Source organism: Mytilus galloprovincialis, chromosome 14, assembly GCF_965363235.1.
Source record: "Mytilus galloprovincialis chromosome 14, xbMytGall1.hap1.1, whole genome shotgun sequence".
NCBI classification, from domain to species: Eukaryota; Metazoa; Mollusca; class Bivalvia; order Mytilida; family Mytilidae; genus Mytilus; species Mytilus galloprovincialis.
Window position 1 is genome coordinate 256,063 of NC_134851.1, and position 26,940 is coordinate 283,002.

Consider the following 26,940-nt stretch of genomic DNA (forward strand, 5'->3'; position numbering starts at 1 on the left):
CAACATATAATCAAGTGTGAATACAATTATCTAGGTCCAAGTACAACATATAATCAAGTGTTAATACAATTATCTAGGTCCAAGTCCGACATATAATCAAATGTTAATACAATTATCTAGGTCCAAGTCCGACATATAATCAAAGGTTAATACAATTATCTAGGTCCAAGTCCGACATATAATCAAATGTTAATACAATTATCTAGGTCCAAGTCCGACATATAATCAAATGTTAATACAATTATCTAGGTCCAAGTCCGACATATAATCAAATGTTAATACAATTATTTTTAGGTCTATTTTTGTCATATAGCTATTCTAGTGTTTCTGGATTTCAAAATCCTTGTCTTCAAATATTTAGCTTTTGGCGTTCCCGAGGAAAATAAATCCATAGAAGCATATTAGAATTTTAAAAGTTCTACTGTTAAGCAACAATTTCCCAGATTAAAACATCATTAAAACAGCAAGAACAGTGATATACAACATACTAATTTTAGCATATATTTGTATGTCAACTTCATCATTTTAGGGTGAAGTATGGACTCAAGCTTAAATCCTCAAAGTAAAATCAATGTCTGAATGAATAATGAAAACCTGTACCTGAACTTGTATCTGAACATCTTGTTATGTATAATCCTTATTGTATTAAACCTTCATGATTTCTGGCATTCATCTCTGATCATTTATTACAGACTTTAGCAAAGGTTGGACATAATGTTGGCACTGGGGTATATTTATGTAATAGTCTAGGCATAGGTGACACCTCAGTTTGTAGGTGTGTACCTTACTATATTTTGTTTACGAATAGATTAGAAATACACCCTTCTGTTCAATGAAACAAGAGCCGAACTTCAAACATTGTGTTGGCAGGATAGCCTTCTTAATAGATTAGAAATAGCTATTTATATGCTGTGAATTTTCATCATGTCACTTTCTTTATCATGTCTTAATCCAAGGCTTGACTAATTTTCTTTGTTTTGTTTTGTTTTTCCTTTGAAATCATTGCAAAATGTTAATTCTTTTTCCTAATGTCTATCATGTCTATCCACATCCATTACATCCAGAAAGATCAAATTCATTTTTTTGTCTTATGTATTAACTTTATTTTTAGACACAAAAAAGTTTCCTTATTTCATGAAACAACACCTCCAAAAGAAAGACAACTCTTGTAAAATCAATATAAGGGAGGTAACTATTGATTAGTTACTTTAGAAATTTGGTTATTTCCCACATGTTCTGTGTCTACATTGTAACTTTATAAAAAGTATAAAAGATATCACACACCAAAGATGTAATAACTTATCAAGTTAACATGATGTAAATTATCTTATTTACTAAACAACTTCCTGTAGGTATTAAACCTGTAAGGTAAACTATTTATCAGATATCAAAACATATTAAAACTTATCAGCATGGTATCAAACCAGATTATGTATATCTAATCACCAGCTTCTTTATCATAGCATAGTGTAAGTTAGTACGGATTGATACAATTGGATCTGTGTTTAGGTTGCCATTCAAAACAATATGGAATGGAAAAATCAAATATTAAAATGAAGAGCTTTATAAAACAAAATAATAGAATGTGTCTGAGGACACAGGTGACCCCGCACAAACAAAATGGGATGGACAGATAGAAAGACTGACAGACAGAGAGATTAAAGGACAGAAAAATAGAAAAGGACGGTTAAGTGTTTCACTTTAATAATGCATATATGGATAAGGCAATATATGCCTGGGGGTACAAAAACCTTAGATTTAATACCTTATCAAGTTAAGCAATGTTAGGGTCAGACCTCCTACTACAAAAATGGAGATATTTTGGAAGACAATTAAAATTAAATAGTGCTGCCCTACAAAAACATTCAAACAAAAAACCACAAAAAATACAGAGAACTGACAAGTAAAGGCTGTCATTACCTCATTGAACCTGAGAGTAAGTATTTCCTGAGAATCAAAACAAACAACTTGGAATCAAATTAACTTGACTTTTATCTGGTTCTGAGAGAGAATTTAAATCTAGCAAATAACATGAATAAGATGTTGTTCTTACCTTGAAAATATATAGACACATCTGGTAATCGATTGAGCAATATATTACACTCTGTGACAAACACCTGGGGATCAACGAGGGGTAATGCATGCTATAATGTGCAATTAATGTATATGAGGTGCCATTCAGGGGTTTAAATAAGTTTTATGTATTAAAAGTGAAAATTTCTATTGGTGTGATCTATTGAAGGAACGACCTCATGGCTAAAAAAGATTATGAAATCATTGATTTTTTTTAGGATATTTTAACTTGTTTGAGGCCAAAATTTTGAAGAAAAAAACAACATATACTTGTGTATAGGATTTTCTGTATGTACTCAATATTTATTTATGCCTAAAAAAATCTGCCTTTTCAAAAAAGATTTTGAATAACAACAAAATTGCAAGTCTCCAAATGTTTAGTTAGCTCAATAAAAAAAAATCTACATTCCTTAAGGAATCAATAAAGAACCAAGTCTTTCTAAAAAAGGAAAGTGAAATGTTCTTTCAAAAATTAAAAAAAAAAAATCAAGTTTTATTCAGAAAATTTACAGTTTCACTATATACATGTATATACCAAAAAGTTAAGCAAAGTAAAATAACCACATGGCAAGACAACATTAAGCAATGATTCAAGCCTGTATCCTTTACATACCCCTGACTACATGCATGTACTAATTAAAAAGACTACTCTAGTTAATGAATTAAGATGATTGATTCGTCTGACAGAATCTCAGTCTGACTGTATCAATGTCACACACGATGATGAAAGAAGGGAGAAAATACAGTCAGACATTAAAGAGTCAAAGACAGGAGCTTCAATCAGAGATAAAACTGGTTCAGCATTTAAAGTTTGCTTTTACCTATATCAGTTTCATCTAAAAAAAATGGCATGCTTTTTACCAGTGTTTCAGAGTTTCAGTGTTAAGGTAGTGAATCAAGGGAAGTGTATCTTGTTAAGGTAGTGAATCAAGGGAAGTGTATCTTGTTTAGGGAGTGAATCAAGGGAAGTGTATCATGTTAAGGTAGTGAATCAAGGAAAGTGTATCTTGTTTAGGGAGTGAATCAAGAGAAGTGTATCTTGTTAAGGTAGTGAATCAAGGGAAGTTTATCTTGTTTAGGGAGTGAATCAAGGGAAGTGTATCTTGTTAAGGTAGTGAATCAAGGGAAGTGTATCTTGTTTAGGGAGTGAATCAAGGGAAGTGTATCTTGTTTAGGGAGTGAATCAAGGGAAGTGTATCTTGTTAAGGTAGTGAATCAAGGGAAGTGTATCTTGTTAAGGTAGTGAATCAAGGGAAGTGTATCTTGTTAAGGTAGTGAATCAAGGGAAGTGTATCTTGTTAAGGTAGTGAATCAAGAGAAGTGTATCTTGTTAAGGTAGTGAATCAAGGGAAGTGTATCTTGTTTAGGGAGTGAATCAAGGGAAGTGTATCTTGTTAAGGTAGTGAATCAAGGGAAGTTTATCATGTTTAAGTTTAGAATAAGGTTAAGAAGTTGGAAATGTTTTAAATGAAGGGACTCCAGACCAGTGGCGGATTCAGCCATTTCTTAAAAAGAAGGGCTTCGCTCCAGGACAATAAGGGTGGGGGTCCCAACCCTAAATATTTAGAGGATGGGGAGTTCCAACCATTTGTTCTCATTCAAAAGAAAAGCTTTGATTCATAACAGAGATGTGTACTTATCTATAGTATATTATCTGACATGCAGAGTTAAAAAAGGTCAAACTCCTAATATTCCCCACCCACAGCTGTTAAATGCCAATTGTTTTCTTTGGTCGTTGTGGTCTGTTGCATATGTTAGACTTGGAATTACAATCTAGCTAACAGAACAGAGCAGAAAAACATTCTGAAATAACTGACTACACCTACCTTAAACTTTCTTGGATATCATCTTTAGCAGAGAGAGTAATTTTAGATCCCTTTTCTATTTCTGGTGAATCATCCTCATGACGTGATCGTCTCCTCTGTAATATGGTAGCTAGTTCAGGATCGACAACCACACCAGCTTTTTTCATAGATTCAGCACGTTTAAGTATTCCTCTTGGTTTAAATCTATCAACTTTAGAACCATATGATTCTGAACGTTTTAAACTTGTTGTACCTAAACTTGCTAACTTAGCTTCAGTAGCTCTCACTTTTTCCAACAAACTTGGAGATATATGACCTTTCCTTTCAGGAGACTTACTAAGTTCTTCCACTTTTTGATGTGTAACACTACTTTTTGTTTCTAATTTTTGCTCAAACTTCTTTTCCACACTTACTTCTTTTTCAGAATTTTTTACCGAATCAGAATCAATTTTTCCGTGTGAAGTTCTCCGTACATCCTTAATGAATGAAGTCACTTGTTGAGGAGATTCTATGTTGACTTTAGATAAAGCACTCTTCATGTTTCCTAATTCATCGGAAGATAGACGCCTGATTGAAGGTTTAGTGCCACCTATATCCTGTGACACCTCGGCTAGAACAGCTAGACTTGTATCAATGTCTGACAATTCAGGTTTCAAATCACTAAGGCTATTTTTATGAGCTTGAGTTTCATTTGAGGGCGCCATGTTGGATGAGGCCACTTGGGATTTTGTAAGATCCCGAGACGATTTCCTTGGGAGACGTGGGACAATCTTAACTTCAGATTCCTGAGATACAGATAAGACTTCAGCACTAGTTTCCGATGGCTGAACAATTAAATGCTCTTCTGATACAGATTGCACTGTCTTTTCAACACCATTTACAGTGCGAGAATCAGTTTCTTGTCTCCTTACTTTTAAGATTGACAACACTTCTTTGTTCTCTATAACTTCTTCAACATCAGCTGCCGGAGCCAGGTTTTCAGCTTTTTCTATTTTCTTACTAGTAATTCTCTCCCTTTCATCTTTCTCTCCGTCTTTCTGTTGAGTTTTCACATGTTTTTTTCGTTGTTTTAATATTTCTGCCAATTCTTCTGTTGGTTTATCGCTGGCTTGACAGAGATAAGTTCTGCTTGATTTCATTTCGTCTTCTTCAGTTATATCCTCCGATTGCACATGCTCAGTTATAACCTCTGATTGCACATGCTCAGTGTCGATTTTATCAGGAATGTTGGGTAAAATTCTACGTTCAACTGTTTCTGGACTATTTTGTCTTCGCATAAAATTAGATTTAAAGCTTCCCGATCGTTGAACTCCTTTGATAGTTTCTATATCATCTGGAGGGGGCGTACGTTTTACACGTAAACTCTGTGTCCTCTCCGGTGTACTCCTACGTGATTCGTCACTACTTCCGCTACCTAGTGCATCTTGACGTCGCAGGCCAGACGGTTTCCGTGACGACAGATCATCAGGTTCTGGACTAGAGAATCGTTGTAAGAGAGATGAGAAATTGTTTTTACGAGTGATTTTTGGAGGTGCTTTGGCTGAGTCCTCAGTTTTTCTTTCTGCCTCATTTTCATGTGAGAATTTCGAAATTGCTGAGGAAACCTGAAAATATTTGGAAAAGTTTTAATTATAATTTTTGTCCCCGACAATAATATATATATATATTTAGGAATATTGAATTATTTCATTTGCATGTATCATTTTTTTTTTATGATTAAAACAAATAATCCAAGAAAGATAAAGTCTTAATAGAGATTAATTCCATTTTTTCTAATCTTATTTCTTGCCAACAATTAGAATTGACCAGTGTTCTTTCCCTAATGTACATTATCATTAGATTCATACTACAGTATATAAGGTGAAGTTTTACTTATAAAATTTGATTGCTTTATGATGGCTATTTTAACCTCTTGTCTGGGACTGCATGAATTTTCAGGTTGAGAGCAAAGTAGAGATACTATGATTTTTAATTTTAGTTTTTTGTGTATAATTCAGAGTTTAGTATGACGTCCATTATTACTGAACTAGTATACATATTGGTTTAGGGGCCAGCTGAGGGAGGCCTCCAGGTGCAGAGTTTCTCCCTACATTGAAGACCTATTGGTGGCCTTCGGCTGTTGTCTGCTCTATGGCCGGGTTGTTAATGCTTTGACACATTCCCCATTTCCATTCTCAATTTTATATAAGTTCTGATAGTATAGGTATATGTATTGCTGTTCAGGCTAGGCAAAGGGGGGTAGGTCTCACAAGACATGTTTAACCCTGCCACATTTTTGTGCCTGTCCAAAGTCAGGAGTTGTTAATCTTGTATGTTGGTAATTATAGTTCATTTATATATTTCAGAGTTTAGTTAATGATGTCCAATTATCACTGCACTAGTACACAATTCTGTTTAAGAACCAGCTGAAGCATGCCTCTGGTGGCAGGATTTTCTTGCTGTATTGAACACCCTTTGTAATCCTGGTCACGGCACCAACATCTTGAGGGTTATTGACTTTGTAATACTTTTGGAAGAAAATATTGTCTTGCTAGTTGAGATGCTTTCTGATCGTAAGAAAATAGATACGTAACAATAGTGTTATGTTAAATTACAATATTGTGCGCAAAAGCACGGGATACAATTACATAACTTAATGTTCTAGGGTCTCTTGGTCTATATTCACGAAAGTGACCTTCAGCTCAATTCTGCTCTTTGGTTGGATTGTTGTCTTTTAGACACATTCTTCAATTTTTTTTTACAGATAACTGGTACAAACTTACCTTAGATGGAAATGAAAACTTAGATGGCAGTAAATGATCTAAAATAGATTTTCCTGATGCATGCTGGGTATTATCAGTATGATTAGTACCATGCTGTGAGGAGGGGTGAGGATGCAGGTGACTTGTAGAATTTGTTACCTGAGGGAAAGGTAAATATAAGGTCATCAAAGGTCATCAAAACAAACATTATATGGTTATCATCATTTTCAACAAAATTAGTAACAAAGTACTAAAAGTCTTTCTTGTATTACTGTGGAATCATTATAGTTTGTGGGGTACCAATTTTCGGTGAATTCATCTTTAAAGGTGAACCAAATTTTAAAAAATTAACTAGGTCCCTATTTCTGATTGCTTGCATGCTTGAATGGTCAAAACCACAAGTTAAGTATCAAAGAAAAAACAATTATTACTTGATTTACCTAAAATTGGTACTCACCACAACTAATGTATCCACAATGTTGAAAATTCATATTTTCTTTATGTTAAGATTATTAGGAAAAATTGTGATGGGATCTGATTTTGCAGTTATAAATATGATAGCATTGTTTGAATGCAGTATTACCAGAAATCCCAACATTTTAAATTCAAATGATATACACTTCATTCACAAATTGCAACAAAAAAATCAGCACAAATTTCACGATACATTTTATAGTTTGGAAGACATATTTTTCATTCATGATTTTTTTCTTTTCAGATCTGAGACTATATTGTGATGTTTGAGTTCAGACTAACGTAATTGTTTCATCAAGAATTACAAAAATAACATTGAATATAAAAAGAATATCACCCCAAAAAATCTTGATATTTGCTGACAGCTATTTAAACCTTTGATACTAAGTATATATAATGATTTATATCAACCCAATTGTATACCTTTCGTATACCTGTTTAAATTAACCTGGGTGTGTTGCCAAATTGTAAATTTACATATATTATAAATAAATACAGTCATAAAACATAAAATCTAATTTTCAATGTCATGTGTGGGAGTATGTTCTCAATAAACACAAATTATTTATTGTACTCATCAATGGTGTCTCAACCTAACAATAAATAGGATTTTTGAAGGGTGAGAATTAATTTATGATTATAACAGTGGATAATCTTGGCCTCTATTCAAGGTTAAGTATCATTGACTGTTTACTCTCACTTGATTACCTCCCCTTTTAATATTAAGGATTCTCACTGGCCATCTTTGATTGTTTCTTGCTTTTTATTATAATGGTTAAGGGCAATGACAACAGCATTGTGATTTTTCAGTGTAACTCTCCCTGTGCATTTGATTTCATTCCCATAGTTATGGGGCTGCCTTGCTCAATCTATAGTTTTATGTGTAGTATTTTGTGGAATGTTAATGTTTTGTCTTTTCCTTCTTTTCACTTACTACATGTATGTTTTTTCTTGATATCTTTGGGTTTTATTGCTCCCTATTTTTTAAATGAACAATTGCATGCAAATATATAATAAACAATTGTTGTAAAAAGGGATTTTAATAGTTGGTGAACAATTCAAAAACTTTTATTTCATGCTTTTCATTGGTTATATTCAAACTTTTGAACAACATGCTTCTAATTGGTTCACAATTAAATATTTGAACAGTTTTTTCAACTCCATGCTTTTTATACCTCAAAGTCTACATCGTCCTGTAAGAATGTCGGAAGCATTAATTTAACGAATTACAGCAGTTTTTGTTCACATGCTTTTTCAGCAAAAATTCATAATAATAATAACTTGTTTATATTCAACGCAAACTTATCATTATAAAAGCTTCATCACAGAAATGCATCATGAAGTTTATTTGGAAGACAATGATTAGAGCTCTAAATATTGAACTGTCATTGTTTGGACAAGAACAATAACATGATCCTAAAAGTTGTAACTTAGTGACATCAGAAACTGTGCTCTATAATATCTTCTATTTTTGATAATGATCACAAAATTAGTATTGATGTTAATCATTTAATTGAGCTTCATTTTTTCTTCCTTTTTTGATTTTTTTTTTTTTTTTTAATTTTGTATCTCATCTTTAAAACTTACTTGTGATTTTGATGAAACAAGATCCGATGATTCTGATGATAAAGATGATGGTTTATCTCCCCCTGATAAACCTGAAAAACAAAATTAGATAAAAACATAACTATACAGAAGACACTAATCTGTTTGTGAAGTAACACACTAAAGTAACAAAATGTTTTTACAAGTCATGACTTACCAATCACACAAAATGTTCTAATAAGTCATGACTTACCAATCACACAAAATGTTCTAATAAGTCATGACTTACCAATCACACAAAATGTTCTAATAAGTCATGACTAAACAATCACACAAAATGTCAGTAGATTAAGTCATGACTTACCAATCACACAAAATGTTCTAATAAGTCATGACTAAACAATCACACAAAATGTCAGTAGATTAAGTCATGACTTACCAATCACACAAAATGTTCTAATAAGTCATGACTAAACAATCACACAAAATGTCAGTAGATTAAGTCATGACTTACCAATCACACAAAATGTTCTAATAAGTCATGACTAAACAATCACACAAAATGTCAGTAGATTAAGTCATGACTTACCAATCACACCAAATGTTCTAATAAGTCATGACTAAACAATCACACAAAATGTCAGTAGATTAAGTCATGACTTACCAATCACACCAAATGTTCTAATAAGTCATGACTAAACAATCACACAAAATGTCAGTAGATTAAGTCATGACTTACCAATCACACAAAATGTTCTGATAAGTCATGACTAAACCAATCACACCAAATGTCAGTAGATTAAGTCATGACTTACCAATCACACCAAATGTCAGTAGATTAAGTCATGACTTACCAATCACACAAATGTCAGTACATTCAAAATGATAACAAGTAACTTACTGCAACATCAATTAGGAGATAACTGTTACTAAAGCATTGTATTTGAAGATTTGTGGTCATCAATTGATGGTTTGATGTTCACAAATTGAGTAAACATATAACTTTGCAACAACAATGGTACTGATTTAAGATTCATTTAAAGAAAATATAATACATCTTTTCAATGATTGAAAAAGAAATGCCAGCCATGTAGTTGAGAGGGAAAATAAAGAACTGAAGAAGGCCAATGGCCGAAACGTCTTGAAAAAATTGGTTTATTATACAATTATAAAAAGTATGTTCCCTATTGGAATTTTGAAAACAAGGAAAATATAATAGGCAGGAAAAGGGAGGTAATGCTCAAAAAGCTTATTTATCAGGTGATGGTAGATTTTGTGACAGCATTATGCCACCAGACCTTCATTATCATTATCATATTTCAGTTCTATCCTTCCCTTTAAATCTCTAGAAATATCCAAACTCAAGATTCATCTTCTTAAGGTACAGAGAACCATCAACATTATAAAAGTTATATGGTGCACTACATGCAGACTTCTATGTTATAAACAATTAGTGTTTTAACAGATACTTAACCAAGCTTATTAAAACTACTGACATCTCATCAGAACAGAATTAAACAAACTTAAAACAAAATGAGTCGGCTAATTGTCTATAAATTGTTTCTGCATCCAATACAAATGTCTATATTGGTTCCTGGTTAACCATTGCCTGGTACCCATATGTAAACAACACAGCAACCAACATCTGCAGAGCAGATCATGTAAACAAACATTCTAAACCAGGAAACAGCTGATCATTTCAAAATTTCTTTTCAAGGTTCTGATATCATCGAAATTCAAAGAACATACAATATTTGTTTTGGTAATAACGTCATCCAGTTCAAGTTCAAGATATATGAAAGACTTTGAAAGAAGTGCAAAAAGACTGCACTTCTTTAATACAAACAGTTTATACTTAATAATTTGTCAAAATCTCAAAAATTACGAGCCATCTATTATTTTGTACACGGGGAACATTATTCAAGAATTTACCACTGTGCTATCATAGATATAGGAAGATGTGGTGTGAGTGCCAATGAGACAACTCTCCATACAAATAACAATTTAAAAAGTAAACCATTATAGGTTAAAGTACGGCCTTCAACACGGAGCCTTGGCTCACACCGAACAACAAGCTATAAAGGGCCCCAAAATTACTAGTGTAAAACCATTCAAACGGGAAAACCAACGGTCTAATCTATATAAACAAAACGAGAAACGAGAAACACGTATATATTACATAAACAAACGACAATGCATTTTTCTACCCTCAATAGGCCTGTCTCTGTATGTATTACCCTAAGAGTTACTAGATACTATAACTTACAATACCATCAAAGGGAAGTTAACTTACTGTCGTCTTACCAGAGGCCACCACTATTACATGTATCTATTATATGTAGTATCCATCCATTACACAAAATCAGAACTTTACAGAAGAAACACACAAAAAGCAAAGCAACAGCGCTTTTATTGCTGTTCTTCATCAAACAGCTTTTGAAAATGGTGAGTACAGACAGATTTCCAGGATTAGTTGACTCGCCTTAGTGAGAACCCTGCTATAGGCGACCTCTTTCACATAAGATCAACTGAGAAGGTTTAAAAAATTTAGCGTCTTTCAAATATTCCCATTTTATAGTTAAACCTAAACTATTTGCTAGAGTCCCAAATACATGGATGTAAGCAATATATAAATAAGATGATGGGGAGTAATAAATAACTGCCAATGAGACAATTAATACAGCATTGACCATAGACCATAGAAGAAAGCAACTAAATAAAATGAGAAATGTGTCACGTAAAGACAACATTCCAACCAATAGCAGAAAACAGCCGAAGCCCACCAATAAGTTTTCACTGCAGCGAGAAGTTCTTGCACCTGCACCTTCCATTATTAATAAAATTTGTTTTACAAAATTAAGATAATGATAAATTTCAAATGACAATTGTTGACAATTTTGTTTCTTTGTCTAGATAAATTGACAATATTTTCCTACAATTAAGATCTTACTGTAAACTTGATATTATCATCCAAGGTTTGAAATACTTTCTCCTTCTGTCACTTCAAATTCAGGAAGTCACTGAAAACTTTCACCTTCAGTTTCATTCAAGCATGTTAAATTGAGAATGTTTTCAGCCGTAAAGTTGATATATACTTTATAGGTTTAGTAATTGTCAAATAAGATTGTGTTGTTCACTTAATTGTTCCGTCAAGCGTACAAACTTAAACTTACGTAACGTTCAGATCCTGTCTCCCCAATCAATACCTTGCAAGAATTACATAATTATCCGACGAAAACATTCAATATTTGTGTTTTAGTTTTCCTTTGTATGCCGTGCCAGGTATAGTAATCCTGATTTAGAGGCTTTTTTCTAATAATAACCACTTAATCCCCCGAATATTACCACAAACAATTATTACGTTCTTAAACAGGCTGTTTTTCACAAATCCATTTGAGTAAACACATAACCTAACTAATTGGTGTGTTGACTACTGCAGTATAACCAATATTAAATTGATATTTGTCATTACACATATCTATTGATCTATTGATAAACATTTGAATGACACACACTAATAGCTTGTCAAGTCTGTGAGTGAAGGAAAATCTTCAATTAAATATGAGCTCATTTCTATTTTCCATTAATCTAACCTGTCAATTTCTACTAAAAAACATAACCAGCCATTCTTCAGTTGATATGTAAATAAATTGATGATTAAAACAAAATGTATTGATCAAAGGGAGGTAATCCATAAAATCTGTGAGTGAATGGGAAAATCATCTATTAAACATCTGATTCAGCTCATTTTTATTTTTCCATTTATCTAACCTGTCAATTTCTACCATAAAAACCAACCAGCCAATGTAAATAACTGATTGTAAAATCAAGATGTATTGATCAAAGGGAGGTAATCCATACCTTCATTTCAAAACAATTCAAACCTGTCAAATTCTAATATAAAATGTATTGATGAAAGGGAGATAATTCCATCAATCTGCTACTTATGTTAGACAACTCCTTCATATCAGAACAATTCAAATATGTCAAGTTAGTACAGAAAGAGACAGTCAATTCCACACTTTTGTTGATATGTAAACGTTACTTATCAAAATGGTTTTTTATCAACAAACAATGTTTTTTTTTTTTTTATGAAAAGGGAGGTAATCAATTAAATCTTCTACATAAATTAATTTTCTGTAAATTCAAACTATTGTAAGGTGTTTACAAATACAAGTCAGTTGTGACTGGGTGAGTGTTACAATAATAAGAACTCACATTCAGATATCTTAATGCATATTTTCCTGAAGTACCATTAACTAATCTGGAATTATGGTCAAGTTCTTCAAAAACAGAAAATTAAATGCACACAACAATTTCTGAATATACAGTTACTCAATCATTGCGAATAATTCCAATCAATTTATGCAAGCAAGTCAATATCACTTTGAGAAGATTTAAAACAGAAAGTATTGGTCAAAGGGAGGTAATTCATGTTAATCTGGAACTAATACTTAAACTTAATTATGTTAAATTCTCTATAATTTCCCAATTATTCTTAAACTTTCTTTGATTAAGAGAGCTCTGTGGTTATTATGAACTTTGTAATACTCACTTTTGAAAACTGGTTCGAATACTACTCCAATAATCCATCTGAACCAATCGTAAAAGATTAGAAACACATTCATCTTATTTCTCATTGAGGACCATGAAGTTTTTATAGCACATAAAACAATACAAATCACAGATCAACTCAATAGTCATTCAAGTTCTATTTGGTATTTTTTTCTTATTTCAAAGTCATTGTAAATTTGCAAATATCACTTAATTTTAAACATATACAACTTGCAAAACAAATAATTCCATTTATCACTTCATCTTTCATTTCCTGGCCTATTTTCGACCAGATACATTTTTTGAGTTATTTTTCACATATTTCATGTTTTCCAGCAACAAATGTTATTTCATAGATGATCCATTTTCAATCCCCATGCAGTTAGTTACCCAGGAAAATCCTTTAGGTTATGATGACATCATGACTCTTATAACAAAACCTTTTAAAACGATTGTCCTAAAAAAACCACAATTATTTCAACACAATTAACAAATATATAATATGCAAAGCAAAAAACTTTAGGCAATGTTGAAACTTTAATCTAAGTTCTTTCTATAAGTTCATGGTCCAACAAAATTAAAATATTTTATAGAAATAAAATTCAGAGCAAGTTGTTCCAAATTAATAAATTATGTAGGTTAAAAAGTTCAAAGGACAAATCTTAATTTTATTTAAATCCAAATCAATTATCAGGTAAAAAAAGAAATTATTAACTATTTCCATTGAATTAAGGTGTAAAGAATTCTCTGTTTCAACAATAGCTGATCAAATACATGACTAGCAGATTCTATCAGTTATAATAGATTATAATCACTTTTCAAAACTACAAAAACTCAATGGTTAACATTTAAATTATTTTGGATAAAAAGCAGAAAGAATTTGCAGAAGGTGACCTTTAGACCTCATATTGATATCTCTCCCTTAAAGCTCTGCAGGAAGCCTACTCCATACAAGAAAACAACCCCGTACTTAGATATAATACATGACTTTCGTTCTTCCAGTCTGTGTTAAATATAAGTTCTTGAAACTGAATCAAATACTCGTATGAAAGAGACAGTTCCATCCCTCACAGTCTGTACAGAAAAAGATCTCAAATGTTTCTAGTCTTAGCTGTCTGTTTAGGTAAATATATATGTACATTCTCATGATATATTCCTTAGCTGTCCACTGGTAAATTTTCAGGAGACTTTCCTTAGCTGTATATGTTATTCTCAGGATACCTTTATAAAGTGGAGACAACTCCGTATAAATCTGGCCACAGATCACTTTTACTCTCAGATCACAATATCTTCCAAGTATTATTCTTCTCCAATACACTTTTTTCAGCAGTAATTTTGTCTTGCAAGAATTGACACTGATATGCTATTGTTGAGGTAAAATATATCTGTTGTCTTGTGTCCATGTATCAGTGATCAGTATCATTTTATCTGGAAACACTCTGATATCAGATCTGGCTATATTTCATTCCTTCCTTTGTATACAATCCTACAGTTTCATTACTAGAATTTCCATTCTCTTTCTTATATTAAATACTAGACTTAATCCAACCATATCTTCAAACTATATTACTGTACACATATATATCCTTCAGGTTAAATGTAGCCAAGAGTGGAATTCTAATACTTAAATCAATTTTTTTTGTATTTCTTAGATCTCCTATAATGATTGTTACATGTATGATACGTCAGGGTTCCTGGTCTTGACTGGTTTCCTCATCTAAATTCTCCTCCATAAAGAATTATTACAGAACACAATAGGTTTCTATAATCATCTATATATCAATATAATATAAATTCCAGGTATCACTTCAATATTTACCAATCAACAGGTATAATTATGATCATCACTGGACCTGAGCTGGTATTTCTCCTCAACCTTGATATAATGACGCCAATACGAAGTCAGCCAACAATCCTGAATAAATCTGGCTTAATCTTTCACAGAAATATCAAAGTTATACAAAATCATCAAACATTATATCCTTAGATATTTACATAGCAGAGTAGCTTGGTGTGAAAGACTTATAATTCACATTTTCAGTACCAATAATGTTCTAAAGAAGGAATGTTTACAAATGTTAACAACGTCTGCTACTTGTAGTAAGACTAAGATGTTGAACAGTTCTATACAACATATAAATGATCAATATAATTAATTTACATGGAGCACATAGCATATACATATGGAATTAATTAAAAAAAATAAACATTAACCCACCAATGTAATACAACAAATACTGTCTTTACAGAAATGCAATGCAGACTGGCAGACTGACTGAGTGTTATAAGGATATACACTTCAAACAGAAGCTAGCCATATCCTTCATTTTGTAACCAAAAATCCAAATCTTGAATGAATACCAGTGACTAACTTAAAAAGTCCAAACTTGCATGAATCATTGGCTAATTCAAAAGTCCAAATCTTAACCACAGCAAGTTACTCAAAAAGTCCAAATCTTAACCACAGCAAGTTACTCAAAAAGTCCAAATCTTAACCACAGCAAGTTACTCAAAAAATCCAAATCTTAACCACAAAGAGTTACTCAAAAAGTCCAAATCTTAACCACAGCGAGTTACTCAAAAAGTCCAAATCTTAACCACAGCGAGTTACTCAAAAAGTCCAAATCTTAACCACAGCAAGTTACTCAAAAAGTACAAATCTTAACCACAGTGAGTTACTCAAAAAATCCAAATCTTAACCACAGCAAGTTACTCAAGAAGTCCAAATCTTAACCACAGCGAGTTACTAAAATATTCCAAATCTTAACCACAGTGAGTTACTCAAAAAGTCCAAATCTTAACCACAGTGAGTTACTCAAAAAATCCAAATCTTAACCACAGTGAGTTACTCAAAAAATCCAAATCTTAACCACAGCGAGTTACTCAAAAAGTCTAAATCTTAACCACAGCGAGTTACTCAAAAAGTCCAAATCTTAACCACAGCGAGTTACTAAAAAAAATCCAAATCTTAACCACAGTGAGTTACTCAAAAAATCCAAATCTTAACCACAGTGAGTTACTCAAAAAATCCAAATCTTACCACAGCAAGTTACTCAAAAGTCCAAATCTTAACCACTGTGAGCTACTCAAAAAGTCCAAATCTTAACCACAGTGAGCTACTCAAAAAGTCCAAATCTTAACCACAGTGAGCTACTCAAAAAGTCCAAATCTTAACCACAGTGAGCTACTCAAAAAGTCCAAATCTTAACCACAGTGAGCTACTCAAAAAGTCCAAATCTTAACCACAGTGAGCTACTCAAAAAGTCCAAATCTTAACCACAGTGAGCTACTCAAAAAGTCCAAATCTTAACCACAGTGAGCTACTCAAAAAGTCCAAATCTTAACCACAGTGAGTTACTCAAAAAGTCCAAATCTAAACCACAGTGAGCTACTCAAAAAGTCCAAATCATGCAAGAATACCACTTACTCAAAACCCACAAATCAGGAAGCAGACCTCAATGAAATCTATACAATAAAAACTGTGTCCACAATTGTTTTATTTCCATTAGTATTCACTTATGTTTTTTCTCTCTGTCAAAACCTGCTACTAGTTTTGCTCTGGCCTGTACAGTAATGGTTGTTGCCACGTCTTTTCTTAATATTTATATATATAAGGTTGAAAGACATCTTTGTTGTTATGTAATAATAAAACCCATTAATATAAAAATATCAATTTAAACAATTAAATTGAAATGACATAACAATATTAATAAATGATTGTCTGCCTGTCAATATAAACAAGGTCTGAACGAAAACCAAACACAATATTCTTCTCAAAAACTTCAAATCAAAATTAACATTAAATTCCATTTTATGATGTCTAAAACAATAATAACGTCAAGTTATCATCTTAAAGACATCAATTTTAAGTGAAATTATTCTCATGTTATTTTTTTGAAAATGAAATTATGAGACAAACTGCTGCAGGCATTGCGACACTTTTCATAAAAATATCTTTCCAAAAATAAATTGATCTTTTACAAAAACATGGTATAATCCTATGTTAATTTAAACATACAATGTGCAGAATTGTTGATAAATTGTTCATCCAGTGTCAATAAACCTGTCTGTCCTGTTTCCTTACTTTCATATTCAAAAACTGTCCACTTTTAATCATAATATAAAAAAGAAGATGTGGTATGATTGCCAGTGAGACAACTCTCCACAAGAAACCTAAATGGCACAGAAATTAACAACTATAGGTCACCGTACAGCCTTCAACAATCAGCAAAGTCCATACCACATAGTCAGCTATAAAAGGCCCTGAAATGAGTTGTTTTCTGAAATTGTTCATGTTTGCCATCAACCATTCCTTTCATTCATATTCACTGTCCACTTTTAATTGTTGCTTTTTGCAATCGTTCATCAGTTTGCCATCAGCGTTATGACATCATTCCCAATCTCACGATTTCTAAAGAGATATGATTTCTTTTGTCTTTCTCACGATTTCGATATATATATATATATTTCTTTTGTCTTTTCATTTTCATTTTTATTCTATACCGTCCTCATTCATCAGCCTACAATAATGTCCACAGGTGTTCTGTAATAACTCATGATTGATTGAATGTAAGCTTGCTTAATGTCCAGTAGCAATTTACAGTCACTCACAATATCTATAAAAGTTTGTGTTCTGTGGCTTTTCCTTTGTGACAAATCCAGGTGATGATGATCGGTGCCTTTTCCTTTGTGACAAATCCAGGTGATGATGATCGGTGCCCAAACATTATTACCATGCTTGTTGTTGCTTTTCCCTTTTCATGTTCCTCTGTTTTCCATGGCTTTTTTCTTTTGACAAAGATAGGAGACAGTTTCGGTGCACAAAGATCATTACCGTTTTCAGCGCATTTTTCTTATGACAATTCTACGCAACACAATCGATGCACAAACATATTATTACACCGTTTTCTGTGGATTTCTTATTTCTGACAAATTAACGCAACATGATCAAAACACTGTACTCTATTCCTTTTTCTTTTGACAATTCTAGGAGACACAATCGATGCACAAACATTATTATCCTGTTTTCCGTTGCTTTCTAGTTTTTGACAAATCTACTCGGTGCACAAACATTATTATCCTATCAACTTTTATATCACCACCTGTATCGTGTTGACATCACCTGGCCATTATGTTTTATGTGTATTAACATCTTTTTGTTAAAGATCTGTTCTCATGATGGACCCATCAAACATCTTGAATGAATAGCTCCCTTCAGGGCTCTAATCATCTTAACCAAAGGGTTAATAACTCACACATAATATTCAAATTGTTCATAATTGATTTTTACATGAAAATAAACATTTTAATGATGCCAATAGAGATATCAATATGTGTCCTCTTCATTTTGAAAAAGGAATTGAAACGGTTTATTAATTTTTAGCCAAAATTATTAATTTTTCAATGTGAACAATGTTACATAAAATTGACATTGTAAAATAATCAAAATTTTAAACAAAAAATAATCATTTATGAACAGGTGAAACTGTGTTTATCTTAATTTCAGTAAGGTATACTTGCTGATCAGTAGAAGATATTCAAAATGCTACTAATTAAGTCCAAAAAATATCAATTAAAATTCTCACAAAATGTATGAATACTTTTTACATCAACAATAATAAATCCCACAACTCAGCACTTTCTAAATAAAGATAAAAACACAACAGTTGATCCTACAGACTTCACGATTTAAATGTAGCCCTGGACTTGTGTATGTATTCCGACACATTTAATCCTCTAAGATTACTGCCGATCCTAATGAAAACCTTATGTATAACATTCATTGTTAAAACCTCGTATTATATATAAAAGTTTTTCTTTCTTTACTTATGTAATACAATCGGTCATGACCCTTTAAACAGAGCCAGTGTAGAGTAACTTTTAATCTTTGTATATCAAATATTATAAAATCATAAGTCATGTTCACCTCAGTATGAAAGTAAAGAACACTGTGAATACTGTAACCATTTGTATCATAAATCCGAAAAAGGAATTCACTGGAGATCTTTTGTAGACCTTAAAACTGCATTTCAAAGAAATTCCAAGACTGAACTTTGTTTTACTTTAGTAATCGGTATGATTCTATAGAAAAGGCATTTACAAAAGTTAACAAGCAATTTTGTTCTGCATTTAGTGCAATATTATCTTGCAGTTTGAAAAAAGTTTCTAATTAGACGGTACTGGATAATGAATGCTGTTCTCTTTAAAGCTAAAGTTTTGTCATACAATAAAACATTCATTGCATGAACAACTAATAATGAATGTTATCCATATAGTATAAGATATATAAACCATTTCCCTTCATCATATTCATAAAACATTATCAAATTGTCACTGGATATCCTGTGGATTATACCATGTATACAGAACACTACAACTTATCACATAATTGTGCAACCCAGGAATCAAATCTATTATTTGGCATTAAAATTTTCATAACTGCCTTAGCAAATTTTGATGCATTTCAAATCCAGGAATAATATTACATGCATCTGCATCTCTCAGTACAATGTAGATTTCTCTTTTCATGAAAGAAAGAAAGCAAGTAAAAACCTTTTCAGTTTCCATATTGCATGCAATATATATAATAAAAAGTTTTCAAATACTTTCAAAATTCTGTAATCCTAATACATGCCCTTATTTTAAGGCATGTTTTCTTGTGCCACTTTAAAACTGTAATGTCTCAGAATTTAACATTAGCATGATTAGTATTAATCCAATACTTTTGTTCATGTAGGAATATTAGTCCAATTTGTACAATGAAAATATTTATTTTCATCCTTTCACAGATTCAAAAATGTTTAATGTTCTAACGCATCCAAAACATTAATTCCAAATGCGAATAAAATTTAACACAATTCAAGATCTGCATACAAAATAACCAAATGCTCAACTCAATAGAATTAAACCATCACAATATTTTCTACCTTAGCACTCAAGTTTTCATTTCATTTTCACACATCTCAAATTCAAAAATGTATAATGTTCAAAAACATCCAATCATAAATTCCAAATGCCAATAGAATTAAGCAATAACAATATTATTTTCCACTTATACCATGTTAACACTAAAGTTTTCAATTCCGGTTTTAGTCTTTCTCAAATTCAAAACATGTTTAATGTTCAAAAACATGTAAACATTTAATCTAATTTCAAATGTGAATAAAAATTCAACAATTCAGGATCTGCATATATAAAATACCAAATACTCAACCCAGCCCCCATCTCAAAATAAATAAAATATTTCAATTCAAATACATTACATACAATCTCCTTATCCTGATCAACTTTCTTATCTTAATCATTTATTAACAAATTATTCTTAGAGTTATCCCCCTTTTGTGAAAGTGTCAAATTTTAAAACTGTGTCCATTACCAGATAAATTAAATGGTTATTTAATAAATATCAACAGTTATTTCTAATCACTTTATCACTGGATAATCTCAATGATAAAAACAGTAATGGATCACTGTAGAACAATCTTACAAACATAACTAGGCACCGATCATTGGATAATGTCACCAAATAATATAAAAATAAAATTGAGAATGGAAATGGGGAATGTGTCAAAGAGAAAACAGCCCGACCAAAGAGCAGAAAACAGCAAATTTAGCCACGAATGGGTCTTCAGTACAGCAAGAAAATCCTGCACCCAGAGGTGTGCTGCAGCTGACACCTAAATAAAAAAGTGTACTTGAGTTCAGTGATAATGAACATCATACTAAACTACGAAATATATAATGAACTTTAAAACTTAACAAGACTAAAAATCCATAATTGAGCTATGACCAAAAGGATAAATCTTTTTGTATATTGTTCATAGTTAGAATGTACCACCCAGGACAAGTTTCAAATTCATCAATCTTAACATTTGTAAATGTGGACCATGCAGTACCAGGTACCGTGTCGGACTCCTTCATCGTGTGTCCAGCCAGCAGAATAATCTACCCATTATTCATAATTTAAACATTTCTAAAAAACTTCAGAAAGTTAAACGGCTATTAGTTCATGGTAAATTAAATCTGCAATCACTGACCTTAAAATCTCAACATGCAATTAAAACATTTGGACATTGAGGTAACAGAGACCATTCTACGTGTAACATATAACTTTATAACAGTGCTGTGTGGTTTGTTTTACATACATTTGTATTTGAATGCTGTGCTGTGTGTTACATATTTGAAACAAATATCTGATTTTAACCATCTTATTCAGATATATTCATTCTCAATTACAAGACTTTTCTGCATCAGTAAATATCAAGTTTAAAATTACAGTAGGTATACATTATTTCAACCTGTGCAGTTTTTTTTTGCATCTTAATTTTCTGCTGACAAGGCACAAATTTCATACATAAAGATTGTCCCAGATTTGACTTCTAAGACATCATATATGACATATCTAGGATATACATATGTGGTCCTACATCTGAAGAAGTTTAGCCTTTGACACAATTGTTCATGATTTGACAGTCATTTATGGCGTTCATTATCACTGAACTAGTATATATTTGTTTAGGGGCCAGCTGAAGGACGCCTCCGGGTGCGGGAATTTCTCGCTACATTGAAGACCTGTTGGTGACCTTCTGCTGTTGTTTTTTATTTGGTCGGGTTGTTGTCTCTTTGACACATTCCCCATTTCCATTCTCAATTTTATAGATAGGTTGTCCTGTATAATTAAGAGCGCATTTGTTTCTAACCTAAACGATGTAAACGACTACGCGCGTAGTCGTTTAATCCATTTGTTTCTTACATTTTTTGGTCAACGTTGACGTCGTTCACATAAACGATGTACGCGCAAAAGAGTCGCGTAGTCGTTGATCGTTTATCGTTGAGACGTGTAAACGATAAATTTGTTTCTGCATCTGTCGTTTAAATAATTACGAGCACGTGTTGTTTTCGCAAAGTCCTGGTTATTTATTTCCCGCACTTTTACCTGTTTGTTTACAGTGCGTGAGTGTAATCTATTTTTGTCTGACAACGTGGGGTCGATAAAGTTTATTAAACGATGTATTTGTTTCTAGCAGCTTAACGTTTACTAAACGATAGTCGTCGATGACAAAATTTCGGGTTAGAAACAAATGCACTCTAAGCCAAAAAAAATATTTCTAACTGATCCATCCAAACAGTGTTGTGTGGTTCACTTTACATATTTGAAACAAATATCATGTTTCAACTATTGGATCTTATTCTGAATTCAGGTTTTTTTTTCATCTCTATTTTCTGCTTACAAGGCACAAATTTCATTCATAAAAATTGTCTCAGACTAGACTATAGACATCAAAAATGACATATCTAGGATATAATTAATTTTATATGTATCTACATGTGTCTAGTGTTAAGAGTTTAAATTGTATCCCCCGCAGATGTAGATACATATAAAATTAATTATATTTTTGTCATTGACCAGTAAATCCTACATATTTCGGGCAATTAACCCAAAACTTAATCCCAGCCTCCCCTTTGTTATATGGTACGTTGTGGTACAATTTCAGAGAGATCCATACAATTACACACAAGTTATTGTCTGGAAACTAGAAAAATGCTCGTTTTGGCCCTTTTTTGGCCATTAATTCCTAAACTTTGGCCCCATAACCCTGTAAATGAATCTAAACCTTCTACTTGTGGTTTTAAACATTGCGATATAATTTTCGAGCAATTGAAATACTTGCATGCACTCAAGTAATTATCCTGAAACTAGAAAAATGCTTGTTTTGGGCCACTTTTGGGCCCCTAATTCCTAAACGGTTGGGACCATCATCCCCAAAATTAATCCCAACCTTCATTTTGTGGTATTGGACCTTCTGAAAAAAATTCATAAAGATCTATTCACTTAAACTAAAGTTATTATCCGGAAACCAATGTGTCTTCGGACGACATCATACCATTATACGATCCCAAAAATTTTTTGGGGTCGTATAAAATAGAAGAGGTGGTATGATTGCCAACGAAACAGATCTCCTAACGAGACTAATGACATAGAGGTTAACCAACTATAGGTCAAAGTACGGTCCAAACAATGATCAAGACCTGTGAGGGCTGCATAATGTTAAAGCTATAAAAGGCCCTTAATTGTCAACATGTAAAACAAATTCAAATTACAAAACCAACTGCCTGATTTATGTACAAAACAAGTTAATAAAAAATATGATTTATGACAACAAGCAAGAGTCACTGAATTATTTACAGTCTTGAGAAAAACCGATACAAAATGTGCAAGGGTTAAACATGCTAGTCGTCGCCCAACCCTTCTCTAACTTGGGAGACGGTCAGTGGTGTAACAATACAACTGAAGAACAAAAATAAAGATCAATTGAAAAAGGCGAATCATTCATCAGATGATAGAAAGCACAAAAACTACAAGACTTTAACTGACCTCTTATGGAGGTTATCAAAGGTCATGAACAGTTTAAGGTATTTAACTTTAATAATTCATAATGGTTAACAAGGCCATAATAGTATTCATTCAGCATTCAAACAATATAAATAGAATATGAGACTGTAAGCATAGAATCCCAAGAACAGTACTGTGTAAGAACCCTATCCCAATGGTTAATATCTATTACTGTAGAACATTAACCTCAACATTGGCTAGGGTCAGGGTTTAAGGATGTATTCAGATATTTTGATTCATACATTATTAATGATTACACAATTTCATTGATCATAGATAAAAGAAGACAAAAGAGACAACCATGCACTCACCTGAGTGACCAAATGGTGTATAATTCAAGCAACTAAGGGTCACTTTAAAATAATGATTGTATTGCTTACAACAATGAGCAAAATGCCTTTAAAAATGAGCAAAAACTTATACAGTATATATGGTATAGTAGCTATAAAAAGCATCAATATGACAAGGTTATATAACCTCCTTGGTCTAACGATTTAAACAAAAAAAGTTATAATATAATTCCCAGTGTACCCAGGGACTTATGTAAATGAGTTAAGATTTACAACTTCAGTTGACAGAATGTCCTTCTATCTACTTCTCTGTGTACTCAGTAACCATTAATACACTTAATAAAAAAGAAAACTGAATATAAATGTATAAATTTACCCATTGACTATAAAGAGTCCTTATGTTAAGTTTACCAGGGTTCATGAAGGACTCAATTTGTGGCAGACAGTGGCAGCTCCAGAAATTTTCATAAGTAGGGGCCAAATGACTGCCTAAGAGGGAACAGCTTCCTTCACGCTTCAGTGATTCCCTATATTACCAACCAAAATTTTCCTACAAAAAGACACCCCCCCCCCCCACTCCCTGAATACAACTCTGGCAGTCTTAATAAAATCTTGTCTGAACCAATTATCCAGTACAAAATCTAAACACTTTGAGAACTGTTGCATACCAATTCCCATGGTATAAAGTCAAAGCTTGTTTTTTCATACCATGTTCCAGATGAAATTTGCTAAATGTACTTCTTTTTTTCTTACTAAATAGGTGAGAGAGGTTGAATGAGGTAATACACCACAAGATAGGGGCTCTACATCTTTATTGGCAGTTTTCTAGGTGAGAGAGGTTGAATGAGGTAATACACCACAAGATAGGGGCTCTACATCTTTATTGGCAGTTTTCTAGGTGAGAGAGGTTGAATGAGGTAATACACCACAAGATAGGGGCTCTACATCTTTATTGGCAGTTTTCTAGGTGAGAGGTTGAATGAGGTAATACACCACAAGATAGGGGCTCTACATCTTTATTGGCAGTTTTCTAGGTGAGAGAGGTTGAATGATGTAATACACCACAAGATAGGGGCTCTACATCTTTATTGGCAGTTTTCTAGGTGAGAGAGGTTGAATGAGGTAATACACCACAAGATAGGGGCTCTACATCTTTATTGGCAGTTTTCTAGGTGAGAGGTTGAATGAGGTAATACACCACAAGATAGGGGCTCTACATCTTTATTGGCAGTTTTCTAGGTGAGAGAGGTTGAATGAGGTAATACACCACAAGATAGGGGCTCTACATCTTTATTGGCAGTTTTCTAGGTGAGAGAGGTTGAATGATGTAATACACCACAAGATAGGGGCTCTACATCTTTATTGGCAGTTTTCTAGGTGAGAGAGGTTGACTGATGTAATACACCACAAGATAGGGGCTCTACATCTTTATTGGCAGTTTTCTAGGTGAGAGAGGTTGACTGATGTAATACACCACAAGATAGGGGCTCTACATCTTTATTGGCAGTTTTCTAGGTGAGAGAGGTTGACTGATGTAATACACCACAAGATAGGGGCTCTACATCTTTATTGGCAGTTTTCTAGGTGAGAGAGGTTGAATGAGGTAATACACCACAAGATAGGGGCTCTACATCTTTATCGGCAGTTTTCTAGGTGAGAGAGGTTGAATGAGGTAATACACCACAAGATAGGGGCTCTACATCTTTATTGGCAGTTTTCTAGGTGAGAGAGGTTGAATGAGGTAATACACCACAAGATAGGGGGTCTACATCTTTATTGGCAGTTTTCTAGGTGAGAGAGGTTGAATGAGGTAATACACCACAAGATAGGGGCTCTACATCTTTATTGGCAGTTTTCTAGGTGAGAGAGGTTGAATGAGGTAATACACCACAAGATAGGGGCTCTACATCTTTATTGGCAGTTTTCTAGGTGAGAGAGGTTGAATGAGGTAATACACCACAAGATAGGGGGTCTACATCTTTATTGGCAGTTTTCGACATGACATTTCAAAAATAACTCAATAAAACACAGGTTGATTCTCATCAGGAAAAAAACAAGTGACTTATGAACATGGTTACATCTTCTGACATCAGACTCGGACTTCTCTTGAACTGAATTTTAATGTGCGTATTGTTATGCATTTACTTTTCTACATTGGTTAGAGGTATAGGGGGAGGGTTGAGATCTCACAAACATGTTTAACCCCGCCGCATTTTTGCGCCTGTCCCAAGTCAGGAGCCTCTGGCCTTTGTTAGTCTTGTATTATTTTAATTTTAGTTTCTTGTGTACAATTTGGAAATTAGTATGGCGTTCATTATCACTGGACTAGTATAAATTTGTTTAGGGGCCAGCTGAAGGACGCCTCCGGATGTGGGAATTTCTCGCTACATTGAAGACCTGTTGGTGACCCTCTGCTGTTGTTTTTTATTTGGTTGGGTTGTTGTCTCTTTGACACATTCCCCATTTCCATTCTCAATTTTATGACAACATTGACAACATTTCAAAACATTGAAGGCACCTTTCAATATAGCCCTTTAAAATAAGTACAGAATTTGGATAAACAAAACATATCAAATTTAATTAATAAGAAGGCATCTTTCCCTATAGCCCTTTACAATAAGTTACTAAACGTCTTACCATTAAAGTTCCTATTTGTTCCAGAGAAATAAAACGTGTATGTAGATCTGTATACCATCATGCTAAGATATGAACTTTGTTGTCCAAAATGTTTAAATCCACAAATTTGTAAACCAACTATCACATAACAAATTTTCCGTTGTACATAGAAACATAATATATATAATTTTCAAGCTGTGTGAGATTAAAACTCTCCGTCCCAATCTGTCATAGATTTATTATAACTCCTTTTCAAACATTCAAATATACTACTAAAATCTGTCATATTTTATCTTCAGGAAAATTCACTACACAGTTGGTCCATTTGTTAAAATCACACATTTTTTTCAGCTTAGATTTTTTTCTGAAACTGCAATCAATGTAAATTACAAGTATCACAAAGGGAGGTAACTCAAATTTCAGTATTACAAGGGGAGCAAACTCCTTGA

The 26,940-nt window shown here is 32.8% G+C and overlaps 1 protein-coding gene across 8 annotated transcripts in view; it reads right to left on the reverse strand.

Annotated features, from left to right (window-relative positions):
• LOC143059490 (uncharacterized) overlaps positions 1 to 26,940 on the reverse strand; it is a 136,793-nt gene that overhangs the window by 34,902 nt on the left and 74,951 nt on the right. For 7 of the 8 annotated variants that reach the window (XR_012973487.1, XM_076233002.1, XM_076232998.1 and 4 more), the window contains exons 6-8: positions 8,681 to 8,751; positions 6,641 to 6,778; positions 3,900 to 5,482 (exon numbers count right to left, since the gene is read on the reverse strand). Coding sequence is in view for 7 of the 8 variants with exons in the window: in XM_076233002.1 (XP_076089117.1) it covers positions 3,900 to 5,482; positions 6,641 to 6,778; positions 8,681 to 8,751 (1,792 nt within the window). In the remaining variant the exon portion in view is untranslated. The remainder of the gene's footprint in view (positions 1 to 3,899; positions 5,483 to 6,640; positions 6,779 to 8,680; positions 8,752 to 26,940) is intronic. The other variant, XM_076233003.1, reaches the window with a different exon arrangement.